The sequence below is a fragment of the Panthera uncia genome, chromosome C2 (assembly GCF_023721935.1).
Source record: "Panthera uncia isolate 11264 chromosome C2, Puncia_PCG_1.0, whole genome shotgun sequence".
NCBI lineage: Eukaryota > Metazoa > Chordata > Mammalia > Carnivora > Felidae > Panthera > Panthera uncia.
In genome coordinates, this window is record NC_064810.1 from 54,019,551 (window position 1) to 54,033,069 (window position 13,519).

At 36.5% G+C, this 13,519-nt stretch overlaps 1 protein-coding gene and 1 long non-coding RNA gene across 2 annotated transcripts in view; one reads left to right on the forward strand and one right to left on the reverse strand.

Moving 5' to 3' along the window:
- The window catches only part of LOC125920925 (uncharacterized), a 90,526-nt gene extending 77,155 nt beyond the window's left edge, over positions 1-13,371 (forward strand). Inside the window, exon 4 of the long non-coding RNA XR_007457253.1 lies at positions 6,993-13,371. This is a non-coding gene — a long non-coding RNA (uncharacterized LOC125920925). The remainder of the gene's footprint in view (positions 1-6,992) is intronic.
- Positions 284-13,519, reverse strand: part of IFT57 (intraflagellar transport 57) — a 52,106-nt gene continuing 38,870 nt past the window's right edge. Inside the window, exons 7-11 of the mRNA XM_049628136.1 lie at positions 5,685-5,756; positions 4,640-4,771; positions 3,218-3,280; positions 1,478-1,544; positions 284-484 (exon numbers count right to left, since the gene is read on the reverse strand). Coding sequence (XP_049484093.1) covers positions 306-484; positions 1,478-1,544; positions 3,218-3,280; positions 4,640-4,771; positions 5,685-5,756 — 513 coding nt within the window. The 3' untranslated portion in view covers positions 284-305. The remainder of the gene's footprint in view (positions 485-1,477; positions 1,545-3,217; positions 3,281-4,639; positions 4,772-5,684; positions 5,757-13,519) is intronic.

Genomic DNA, 13,519 nt, shown 5'->3' on the forward strand with positions numbered 1-13,519 from the left:
ACAGAAGGCATGGGTCATGGACATTGGCTTACATAAGGAACAGTAAGAAAAACATGCCACCAGGTGGGGGCTTTAACATATGTAGTGATTAGTGAAAGTTTCTTTCAAAGTGAGAATTTTTAATCACCTTATTATATTCAATTTAAAGGCTTTAACCATCCATTATCACGATACAATAGGTATGTGTATATATGTAAAAAAAAACCCACTGAACGTGCTTTAATTGTGTTTTGAAAATCTATGCAACGTGAAATATACTTTGATATAAAAAAACAACTAATCAGAAGCATGAAAAACAGTGTATTTTAATAAGAGCCTACTGCAGATTCTGGAATGACTGTCGCATGCATGTCCCTAGTCATGTTAGATTTCTCTTTCAGTTTTGATTGGAGTAATGTGTGTTCTACAACACCAATTCTGATGTCCATCTGAACAGTTTCTTGCTTCAGCTTTGTTAAACTCTGTTTAATCTTCACCAAGGGAGCTGCAGAATGAAAATAACATGCAATAAAAATGTATATCTGGAGTATCAGTGTATTACAGAATTGTATGACATTTTCCTCACTTTGTCTGAAGACAAAAATGGGGTTAAAAACACAGCCAACAACGTACTGGCATTCACACAGTTTTGCGGTGGTATTTTAAACACCTGAGATTTTCAGGATGGGAAATGATGCAGCATTTGATGTGCTACGGCTGAATTTCCTTTCTTTTCTAGGGGAAGAGTTGTTAAAAGGGTATTTGAGGATGTCTTTTAATATTTTTTATGGGCTAGAATATTTGTCTGAAGGAAAACAGATACAACTGGAGAAAAAAGAAAGAATTACCTGTGAGACACAGATAATGGGCTCATTCAAACATAGCAAAATCTTCATACATCCCCTTTTAAAGGATCCCTCAGTATATACAATTAGAGCTCTAGAAAATCTTTCTAGAGCACAGAAGGGCCTTAGGCAATCACCCAGGGCCATGTCAAAGTCACTAGCTCATGATGGAGCATGATTAGTAGAGGATTATTAATTCTTCTCTATTTGACCCCTGCCCAGTCAGGTCTACTAGGGGGAGAGGAAGAAAAACAAAGGTCGTCCCATCCCTGCCTCCATGCCGTGTGGGCACGCACTTAGTGCTCTTTTGTACATAAAATGGAATAATGAAGCTCATTTGATGAAAACAGAAAATATTATTTTCTAAAAACTGGAATAACAAAGTATTACTAAATATTTCCCACTCTATCTCTGAATCAGTATAGTTTGAATCAAAAAATCTTAAATGAGAGTAAAAAAAAAATGACTCTTTTCAGCTGATTTATAAGGAAAAACTGATTATCAGATGCCATCTCTGTACCATGTACTTACCTCTCCTCAAATTCACTTTAAAAAGCAGATTCCCTATTTTCTAATACCATTTTGTTAAACAGATTTCTTGAAGACATATTCTCGTCTTGCTCATTTTCCCCTTAGGATGAGTGTGCACTCACCGCCGTCAGTCATGCTGCTGCCTTTTTCTTCCATTTCCTGCTTTACCTTTTCTAGTTCTTCTGTAACCTTTAATTGAAAAAAAAAAAAAAAAGTCTTCATGAGCTCTGAATTTTAATAAAATCTCCAAAATTACTGAATGATGTATTAAGAACATTTGGATATAATACATCTGTAAAGGGATATAAAGATCTTAGGACTCTTCTGGACATAATTAGAATAATAAGATAAAGTATGCAGACACACTAGGCTTTTTATCTTCTGAGAGTGCTCCTAACATTAACTTCACCAAATGACTGTCTCAGATTGTCATGTGACAATGCAAATGGTTCGGTTGTCATTAATGGCATGTAAAGTTTGCCGTTATCCCCTTGCATCTACCATGCCAGTCTTTAATAATCAGTTACTAATTAAAATAGTATACACATCCAGAGAAGATTTTGGATTTCCGAGGTTTACTAGGTATCTTAATATTATAGTCTTATAAGAAAAGATGCCACTTTTTCCTGTACAGGACACTAAAAATAATGTTTATAACATATGGCTGCATATAAAAATATTCTAACTGCTCTATCCAAACCAAGAACTCCAAGAGGCACATCGTGCTGTCATATTGGCTCTTATCTGTACTCTACGTCATACTCAAAATTATACTACTATAACTTCTATTAGCAAAATTCTAATCTAGTACGTTATCTTTAAAAAATCAAAAAATTTTTAAATGACTAGAACTAACCCATACTTATTGTAACTTAGTAGGCTTTATTTTTATCATACTGGTGAGTAAAAACTTCCTTGGGAATCAAGTGCTCATTCAAGTAAAGCAAATTAATTTTTTTTAGGCACCTGCAATGTTACAACTGGGGATAACTACCTCCTGCAAAAGAACTAAATGGTTCCCTGGACTCCCTTCAAGTGTTAATTTACCTAACATTAAGTGAGCACTTTACTTCTACATAACGTTTTATTTGCCTAGAGGCACCACAGGATTAGAGTCTAAATATTTCTAAAGTTATATTTTTAGTATTTTAAAATAACTATTTATGCCTCAAATAATCCCTATAAAAGGAGCTTAATTCTATTATATAGGAAAAGCCCATGACAATTACACTGAACTGTAACCAAAGATAATCTTGTACACTGGTTACTGATCTTGTAAGATTTTTTTTCCTCTCAGCTCTTCATTAAAAAAATCGGAATATATATTAGATCTTACTCTCTTGCAAGATAGTGAAAATAAATACAATAATATATGCAAATGTTTCAGAAGTTCCCAGAAGGAAAAGGTTACAAGCCACTTCCAGTTTGTGGGCAGAGAAATATTCAGGGTCACACACATCAGGAGCAATCACTAAAAACAAATCTTATATCTTACAGACTAACATTAAAACTTGTTATAAGCCATTTAAGCCAGTGCTTTACCTATGCTTCTATATATTAATTATAAATGTTACGTTTTTAAAAAGATTAAGGAGGGTTATAAATGTGCTAATATTATCAGCACGTTCTATGTTAAAGTGAATAAAACAACTTCAGGCATTTTATGGAAATAAGTAGTACATAAATACATCACTGGATTCACTGATAAGAAAACTAGGGATTTTCTCCTAAAGGAAAGGACTTAAAGCCACAGGAAGCAGTTACTGAAATAACGCATGGTTGTAGCAGTATTAAACTACCAATGGCTCTGAACAGCCAGGGCTTGGCTGACGGTGGGAAAAGGGCAAGGGCACAGTGTGTACCTCAGACAGGAGCCTGGTCCTCTCCGTTACTCCGCCATTACCCTGCTGGTATCGCTCCCTTGCCTAAGGGAGAAAACATTTTGTTTAATGACAAATTCAAGACAGAAGCAGATTACTTAAATATGACCTCTTTGTGTTTGCAATTTCTGCGTATCATTTTATGACACCCCCCCATTTGTGAATACATTTGTGAAAGTGACATTTAACTGTAGCTATTTTATAGCCCTAATAGGCACCATGTACTTAAACTAAAGTACTATAAAATGATGAATGACCTTAACCTTCACATACTGATGGTGTAACTCACATGGGTATGGTGCACAATAAAAACTGTCCTCGGCTATTCCCAAACAGTTTAGGAGAGTAGCTCTTGGTCGATCTAATTTGCATGCTATGCAGAGAAAACCAGTTCTAAAAAATCAATCATAATAGAGCATCAGGATGAGCTATTAATAAGGATTAACAAATGGTATGACAGTATGGAATATGTTCTTGGGAACTAATCTAACAATTATTTAATATCAATGCTTGACAGATACACAGTGGTTTTAATCAGAGACTTTTACAGCATTTTGGAAGTAAAAACATCCATGGGTAGTTGTGTATATCAGGGAATCATTTGTTAAATAAATAACGTAATAAAAAAGTGAAGATTATTTTCTGTTTGGTCTTTGAGAACTTCTGAAAGTACAGAAGTTATCTCAAGTTTATTTCCATTTTTTTCCTTCTTCTACCCCTTTTTGCTGAAAGAAAAAAAAATGTCTTCAACTGACATTTGCAGGTGTTCTTACTAGTCTCCCTTCAACAACAGAAAAGAGGGGCATCACTCCCAAGGAAAGCCTTGAGATCCCAACTGGGGTACAAAGGACTGCTGCTTTCAAAGGCTGAAGGTTTTATTTTATTTTTTTGGTGGAAATTCTAAAACCTTGAAAGGATTAAAAAATTTGCTCATTAAATTAATTAAACTGCTTGTCTTTGAACGTGTCTTGCTTTCATATTCCTTATTATGTGGCTGTAAGCCATTAAGGCAAGGATGTCTTTTCCCTCTGACACATGTGAATGCATACTATTCTTTTTCCTCCTACTCATACGTAAATTAACGGCAGACTTAGAAACAAAACCAGGTGTCCTGACACTCTGTTCCTGTTCTAAGTAATGTTCCCCAACAATACATGCCTTCATTTATTGAAATCAAATGAAGAAACACATTTAAAGACTTCTAGGAGATAATTTCTATTTCATGTAACATGAAGATGACAAGTTCTATTGCCTCACGTGGCTTCCTAAAGTAGGCAGAGAATCCATGTGTTGCTATTTGTGAAAAGCATTTCACGATTCTCAAATGAAAAGTGCCGTATCAAGTTTGGGAATTGGGGTCACCAACTGAAATAAATCCCTGGGGATCTATCATTCCTAAGTTACCTCACTCAGTTGGGCTTGAGCTGCACGATATTCTTGAACCAAGTGCTCAAGCTGATTGTTGATGTACTTTTCTCGGCTGCCGATCTTTTCCAGAGTCCTGCTAATTTCATTATGAAGTTTATCCAAAAATCCCTAGAAATTCCATAGGATTTTAGTAGATAAAAAAATTCACAAATATATTTTTCAAAAACAGTATGAGACGGGCTAAATCTCCTTCAATCCATCCCACAAATTCTCAATCACTTGTGAAAAAGATAGCTTATAATTTTCAATAGCAAAAGAAGTCTGTAATGAGAAATATTTTAGTCACACATGGCAGAATGTTAAAATAAAAAGGCACCTGGTAGTGTTAGTCAATTCATTAGTCCTTATGCATATCTATATTGTACGTGAGTGGAATCTGCTTTATAGTTCACAAGTAGGTAATGGAATAGCATGACTTTCTTGTAGCACAGTTCAAAGATGACTAGAATGTTCCAGTTGGAGGAAGGTCTTTAAATTTATAGTTCTAGCCTGGGACCCATAACTTCTCATTCCAACTTTGCTTCTTTGTGACATCCTCCAAAAAGTCCTTATTTCTGGCCAGAGCAGCCGCAAGCCTATGGAAGTTGGAGGTTCTAAGCATTGCTGGGCTGGCATTCTGTTATCCTTTCGGATTCAGAGAGGAAAGAATGATGAAATGTTGAAATGATGAAATATATATATGTGTGTGTGTGTGTGTGTGTGTGTGTGTATGTGTATATACATATAGTGTGTGTATATATATGTGTGTGTGTATATATATATATATATATATATATATATATAGTGTGTATATATATAGTAGATATATCTCTAATGTGTAATATAGTATATGTTATATTTCTTTTGAATAAAGTTACCTTTCTTTAGTTTAAGTGTTAGGGCTGTTGAAATGTAATATGGTACAATATGTAAGATCCTCTAAGGCAAGGATTGTCTTTTTTTCCTTTCACGTTTTCCTTTAGTAAGTGTTCAACAGATGAGTAAAGTACATTGATTGATTCACCTGAAGTAATTCACATACCTTGGTCTCCTTTAGAGCAGATTCAATTCCACTTTTATGTTGGTGCATTTGGTCAACATGAATTCTCCAATCCTATGGGCACAAAAGCATATAAAAACAAGTAAAATATATATTTCCTTCTTTCCTCTACTTTTTTTGTCGTCATATCCTTTATTTTAATTACTTTGGTTGTTGCCCTATTTCAGGTAGCAGTGTCCTATATATAGCTTGCAATCTGATTATAAAGGAATATGTGTAGAGCACTTTAGGATAAAAGGCTCTAAATAAATGTAAATTATTTTGTGTGTTCACAGAGTGATGTCTGACAATTTGAATATAAATTATTCCTGCACTGCTGGTGGTTAATATTTATGACTACCCATCAAAATGAAAAAAAAAAAAATCTAATTACTAGAAAAGAAATACTTGTTTAAATAGTAACAACCGCCAGAGGCAACTCTGGAATCAAGTATCATATATCAAGGATTAGTTTGTCCCCTGAAAATTAAGCGGGGGCCCTCTTCAGGAAGACTTTTCTTTCTTAAAAAAGGAAATCTATAATGATTATTAGAATTCATGTATTTTGAGATAGATCGGAGTACTACTAGGCTGACCCAAATTAGTGCGTTGAAATCTATGCCAGTATTTCAATTACAAGATATCTTCAAAATTTTTTTGTTTACATTACTAAAGGTAATAATTTTAAGACTGGAGAAACACCCATGATGAGAAAAAATACTATGGTATAAGCTGAAGTGATGGAACCAGGAGATTCCTCAATTACACATATCTGTTTGCATACCCTGATACTCCACTTTGCTATCTACACTATTTTGTGAAGAGAAAATTATATTGTGAATTGTCCTGTTCTACTGATTCCTTAACTTTGAAACACGGGCTAGTGACTATAGGGTAAAACAACCTTTGGATACTTCACACATACCTATTATAAAATTACAAAATATTAGAAAACCTCAAAGAGCATCTCGTGTCACCTTCATCATTTCACAGATAAGCACTAACAGGCCCAGTGACAGAAGGGGGCACACCCAAGTCCCCACAGGTAGTGGTGCACCTGGATCAGAAGCCAAATGCATTAATTCCCACACAACACATTTTGGCAGCTCAGAGTTAATCAAAGGAGCAACTGGCTACTTGACACCAGTGAGGGTGCTACAGTGGAGAACAAATCAGCACTTTCTTTTGTCCTTAAGCATTTTTCTATCTCATGAGCAAAAAATATCTCAGACTATGAGAGCCGGAAAGGACCTTAAAGATCATCTACTCATCCATTTAACAGTCATCTGGTGCAACGTTTTCATTTTACAGTTGAGGGGACTGTTCATCACCCGTGACTATGACTAGACAGATTTGGCAAGGAAACAGGCCTCTTCAACTCAGCCAGTCAACAGTGGAACAGGGAGGAGACGACACTGCCTGGCCTGCTGCACTGGACCAAAGATGCTTCAGCCTCAAAATGGAAACCTGTTTAAGCCCAAGCAAGCATCCTTATGAAAGAAAATGAACCTAAGAAGTTAAAATTATATTAGTAATTTTTCTTAAAAAGTACTCATCCTGCCTGATTCCAAAAAAAAATTCGTAAGCTTAATAAACGCCAAGCTTAAGTATTCCTACAGTCCTGGTAGACACGTATGTATATGTATAAACACATATCTACCTACATATACTTACATATATAATATTATTTATAGTAATTGATGTGTTTCATATAGTTTGTGTTCTGCCTTTTCTACTCAGCATTCTTTTTTTACCCAGCAAATGTCCTGTTCTGACAAAGTATTTTGAGAGAAACAAACATGCCTGGTCATGTATGGAGAACTACGATGATTTACACTGATGTTAACTCCATGGAGGAGCTGGCATTTCAGTGGAACCTTGAAGCATGGGTAGCATTTCAAAAGGCTGGAAAGGGGTGGGAGAGAAAGGGTATTTTAAGTTGAGGGAGTAACAAGAAAAAACAGGAAAATAAATAGGGAATAAGTAGCCCAGACTGGCTAGAGTATAAAACACAAAGTTCTTGGGGTGGGGTGGGGTGGGGTGGTGTGGGGTGGGGAGGATGAATCATGAGGAAGCAAAGCTGGAGAGTAGGTTAAGTTAGATCGAGGGCTTTAACTGAGGAGTGTGGATTTTATCATGTGGACAATGAAGAGTTATTAAAGATTTTTGGTCTCAGTTTTAAAGACAGGTTTGTGTTTTGAGAAAAAAAATAACAGAGGGAAGGACTGGTTAGACAGGCAAGAGACTGAAGGCAAGAAGGCAACCAGTTAAGAGGCCATGTAATGGTCCACGTGACAGGTTAGCAAGGTTTGCGGTAAAGCAGTGCCTGTAAGAATGAAAGGGGAGGGATGAATTCAAGGGACGTGGTAGAGACAGAACTAGCAGGAATTGAGGACTCAGGGCAAGTGTGTGGTGGCTAAAGTGGGGGTGGGGTAGTAGCCAGAAGGTGTCTTTAAGGTTTCCAGCCTTAGGAACTAAGAGAATGGTAATAATACAGTGTGATAAGAACAGAGTAGATTTCGGGGAGTCAAAATGGACTTTTTAATATGGTAAGTCACTGGGGCATTTGTGTATTCTTAAATTTTTTTTAAGTGGGAAGCTAGTAATGATTTATCATTATCTGCCACACAAATGTGAATGTTCGTTTTATTAAAATCTAGATGGACACATTTCCTGATGTTCAGTCATAAAAAAAGCCTTACAAATGTTCTAACCTTTTAACCCGGCAACTTCACCTCTAGAAATTATTCTCAAAGAAATAACTGGGGATGCACACAAAGATGGATATGTAAGTTCTTTGTAAAACAGCTCCCTAATATTTAACTTTCTACATATTTGCCAGCAGAAGACAATTTAAACTAATTTTGTAATTTTTGTAAAGGAAAAATCATGCCATATGATATCATTTTTATAAAGCTCAACATGCAGCAAAGTTCAGTGATACACTGTGTGCAGATGTACACTTACGTGAAAACACTTAAAAAAGGAAGAGGAAGAAGAAGAGGAAGGGGAAGCAGCAGCTAATGACAATACACAAGACACAAGCTTGAGGACAGTGGTTACCCATGGGAGGGAAAGGGCAGCAGCAGAGGAACACAGGTGCATCAAGGGCGTTGTAACGGTCTAGTGCTCAAACTGAGTAGTGGGTTCATGAGTGTTTGATATATTATTGGGCTTCGTAATTATATATGTATTGTATACTGAAATGTTAAGTTCATGTTTTCAAAAAAATTTACTCAGCAAAAACGCATGCTAGCTACATATAGTAAAGTGGAAAAACATTCGCCACAGAATACACTGTTAGGTGTCCAATTTAGTAAAAATTAATATTTGTGCATATTTGTATGTGTGTGTGTTAGGCCAGGAATATGAATATTGATGTTTATGATTTTTTCTTTATCCTTCCAAAGTTTTCCAAATTTCCTACAAGACAATTTTTAATCATCAGGGAAAAATAAAGTCAAAAACCTCCTGGATATCCAAGAAGGTCTTGAAAGGGGTTTAAGATAGCAGAAAATATAAGTGTAACATTTTAAAATCACAAATATAAAAAGACAAATATGTAGCTTTAAAAAAACTACAACTGTGATGGTTAGAAAGTTTACAAAGGCTTGTGGTAAGAATGAAGACCTGATGGGTTTTAAATGGTATGTAAGGACTTGATCCTCAAAATAAAACAGTAAAAGAAACCGTTCAAAATGATAGCAATTCTTACACTGGTAGTGCATCCATTAGGTCACAGTGCACTGGTGTATGCCTTTCCTTATTTGAGACTCACACAGGTTTGGAGTGCTGAGTAGATTTCTCATCCCTTCTTTTTCACTTCTCTGCTTCCCTGTAAGAGCGTTCTGTGATTTGCTGGCTGGTTGTATACCACCCTGCTCCACTGATGCTGACCTTAGCCGTGTGATTCTCATTGGCCAATGCGACAGTGGTGGACATGGCCTATGCCAGGACTGTGCAGATGCTGTAAGAGGCATCCATCAGCTCTCTTACCCTTTATTTCAGCCATGATAATAGACATACCCCACAGAGGGGTTATGCTTTCCAGCCTGGGTCTGGGAATAAGAAACACGGCACACAGCAGGAGTAGACCCACAGCTGAGCCACACGTGAGCAGACGTGCATCTTGAGTGAGCGTAAATGTATTATTATTACCGTAAACCACTGTCATTTGGGCGTATTTCCGATACAGAAAAACTGACTATATATACATTTGTATAGGAGGAAAACCAAGAATCAGGTAAGTTAAATAACCTTTCCAAAGTTTCATGTCTGGAAAATGGAAAGCACTCCCAAACCAGTGAATTTCCACATACCATGTGATGAGGGAAACAAAGGCAAGAAAAATGTAGTTTAAATTAAATCTCCTACAGCTTGCATCCCAGACAGATACCAGAGACATGCGGCGTGTAACATTCCTCAAGGAGTTTATGGCTGCCTTAATGCCTTAGTGTTTACATTTCATTAAAAACTAAAAGCAACCTTATCTTACCATAGCTGCATCTCCAGGGTCCTGTAAAGCCCTGCTTTCAGCATATAGAGATTCCTTAGAAAACCATGTTGTTATCTCTATCCCCCTCCCTCCACAAACTTAAAAGTATGTATTCAGTCACTCCTCACAATCCCGGTGCAGTTTTCTGCCCATGGGTCCAGTTCCCGTGCTATAAAATCACCTTTTTGCAACAAAAACGTCTCAAGAATTCTTAGCCATGTGCTCACGAACCCCACTTCAAATTTCATCACTATATACTGCTTTTCTTTGTGATAAAATGAACTACAGAAGAGTACCTAAGGCAAACCAGTAGTTATTTTTGTTATATATCAAGTGGGACCACCTGGGCTGCTGGAGTTTACTGGTCACCTGTTCCGAAGCGCTCTAAGTGTGTTATTAAGCTCGTTTCTCCTTTCTATTGAAGTTGAGCTTTTCACTAATCCAGCACATTTACCCTCTCTGAGGAAATGAGAAAACTAATAATGCTGCAACATATAATTTCTTTAGGCTTTCTATTTTTTAAAATCCCTTCACATAAAATCTCGTATACTTCTGTCACTTGTGAGGCAGACACAAAGGTACTGTGGTAACCATAACCTCCTCCCCACTACAAATTCTTTACTGCCAAATTATGCATCTCCCTTTTTCAAAGCCTGGAGAATTACGATGACATCCTTGCAGATGGCGAGTCACAGGATACCATAAAATCAAAATGTAGGAGATTTGGTTGCAGCCACGAAGGTGACTGGCAAGACTATATAGATCTCTGGGTTTTACTTCAACAGCACCTGAATGATTTCCTTTGCATATTCCCAGACTCTTTGTTTCTTTGTCTGGGTCTCCAACTCAATGCGTAAAGCTCTTCTCTGAAATGGCTGCTGAGATAGAGACTGAACCACCAGCTAGGGATGGCAAATGCAACTTTTATCTGTGTGTACATTTCACTAATTTACAACTTGTGAAATGTCAAAGTTTCCTCCCCAAGTTTGAACTTCTTTATGTGTGGAGAGGCAGAGTGCCAAAGGACTCTTGACACAAAAAAGCTGAGGAAGGCACCTTTGATGTCTTTTCCTGGGCTCAGAAGTCTGTGCTCCAGCACAGCTGAGGCTCAAGGTCCCGGCTCTAGTGGCACCATGGCTGCGGCCCTGGAGAGCAGGAGCGGTGTGTCAGGATTCTCATGTATTCTGAATCGCTCTCCATCACAAAAACGTTACTTCTGCAATCTACCCTACCTTTTCCTTCTATTCTCACTGGTTCTTCCCCAATTCTGTTATGAATAATTACTAATGGAATGTTCTGTTTTTCACTTTTGTTCTAGTAAATATAAAAATAGTTACGAGGGTTTCTATGGGCTTTTGCATATACGCACAGATACTTTGGGCTCCCTCCATTTAAGATGCCTCACCGCATTTTTCTCATTAGGCCTCTGTTTCAACTCTGAATTCATTTTCTCTGTGGATTTTCGAGATCACTCTGGGGAAGAAATCTTGTACCTCCATTTCACAGATTGGGTAACAAATTGATGTTGTATGATTTTTACCATGTCAATTACAAAATGAATAGGAAACCAAATGTCCTTTCTCTCACTTACAGATTTTCCATTACACTGAGCTACTTCTTTCATTTCCTTGCTTTGTCACCCAATTTCAATAAGGAGCACAAGCAACTGACAACTTTCAATTCAAGTCTGCACATAAAAATTAATGTTTCTTAGCTTGGTTGTTTTGCTACAGCATGGATGCTACAGGAGATTTCCTGCTTCTAATCTGCTGTGGATGAACAATCTGTTTAACCAACCTTGTTAGAATAATCTCTGAAACAAACTATATGTAAGTTCCAAAGAAAGATTTATCAGACTCTCCTATAAATAAAATACATAGTTTTATGTGATTTCTATTTTGGCTACTTAGAAACCTTTTTCTATTTCCTTCCTTGGGGATAGAGTAGTAGTTCCCCAATAGTCATATCCAGTCTGAGGTCTTTTTACGTCTAATAATAGCCTCAAGGTTAACATTCAAATAATGTCTAGTATGTGTCAGGCACTACATCATCACATGTAACTCTCTTAAAAACTCTAGTAAGATGAGGAAATTGAGACGGAGCTACTTTAAAGTAGCTCACAGGCAAATCTTGCAAAGACACTACATCAGTCCTTATCATTTCCCTGAGGAAATGCAGTAAAGTAGAACTAAAAATTTTAAGGGGGTAATGGTTAAAGGAGACTTTAGTTTTATCTGTAATATTTGAATATTCCCAAGAATGTATTTATATATCAACTGTATAATGAAAAAATGAGTTTAAAATGGTTTTAGGGTAAACATATGCAACTGAAAACTTTCTCACAAAGAAATACCCAGATCCAGACAGCTTCATCAGTGACTTTTCTCAGACATTTAAGGAATAGCAACAACTTTATACAAATACCAGAGAACAGGAAAAAAAAAAAAAAAAAAAAGGAAAGCAACTGCCAACTTGTTTTATGAGGCCTGCATAGCATGACACTAAAACCTGACAAAGACACCTAAAAGAGACGAAAAATTACAGATCAGTATTTTTTGTAAACGTAGATATAAAAATTCTCAACAAAATGCCAGCAAATCAAATCCAGTAATATATAAAAAGGATAATACATCATGATTAATTTGCATTTAATCCAAAATGCAAGGTTAGTTTAATACTCAAAACTCAATCAGTATAATCCACCATAACAAAAGAGGAAAAAAAGAAATAAATCCTATGATCATCTTCATAAATGAAGAAAAAAATCATTTGAAAAAAATCATTTGAAAAAATTGACCATCCATGCATAATAATAACTCTCAGCAAACTAGGAACAAAAGGGAAGCTCCCCAACCCAGTAAAGGATAGTTATAAAAGTCAAAGTTAACATCATACTTAATGGTCAAATGTAAATTTTGAAAGCTCTCTCTCTGCTAATAGCACTTATATCTAATATTATATCAGACAAGATAAAAGAAATAAAAGGGATAAGGCCTATAAAGAAAGAAATAAGAGGGGCGCCTGGGTGGCTCAGTCGGTTAAGCGTCCAACTTAGGCTCAGGTCATGAACTTGCGGTTTGTGAGTTCAAGCCCCGCGTCGGGCTCTGTGCTGACAGCTCAGAACCTGGAGCCTGTTTCAGATTCTGTGGCTCCCTCTCTCTCTCTGACCCTTCCCCGTTCATGCTCTGTCTCTCTATGTCTCAAAAATAAACGTTAAAAAAAAAAAGAAATAAGATTGATGTTAATTGTAGATGATATAATTATATACACTGAAAATGCAAAACAGCCTATAGGACTATTGTTAGAATGAATAAGTGATTTTAGCATGTTTGCTGGAGATGTA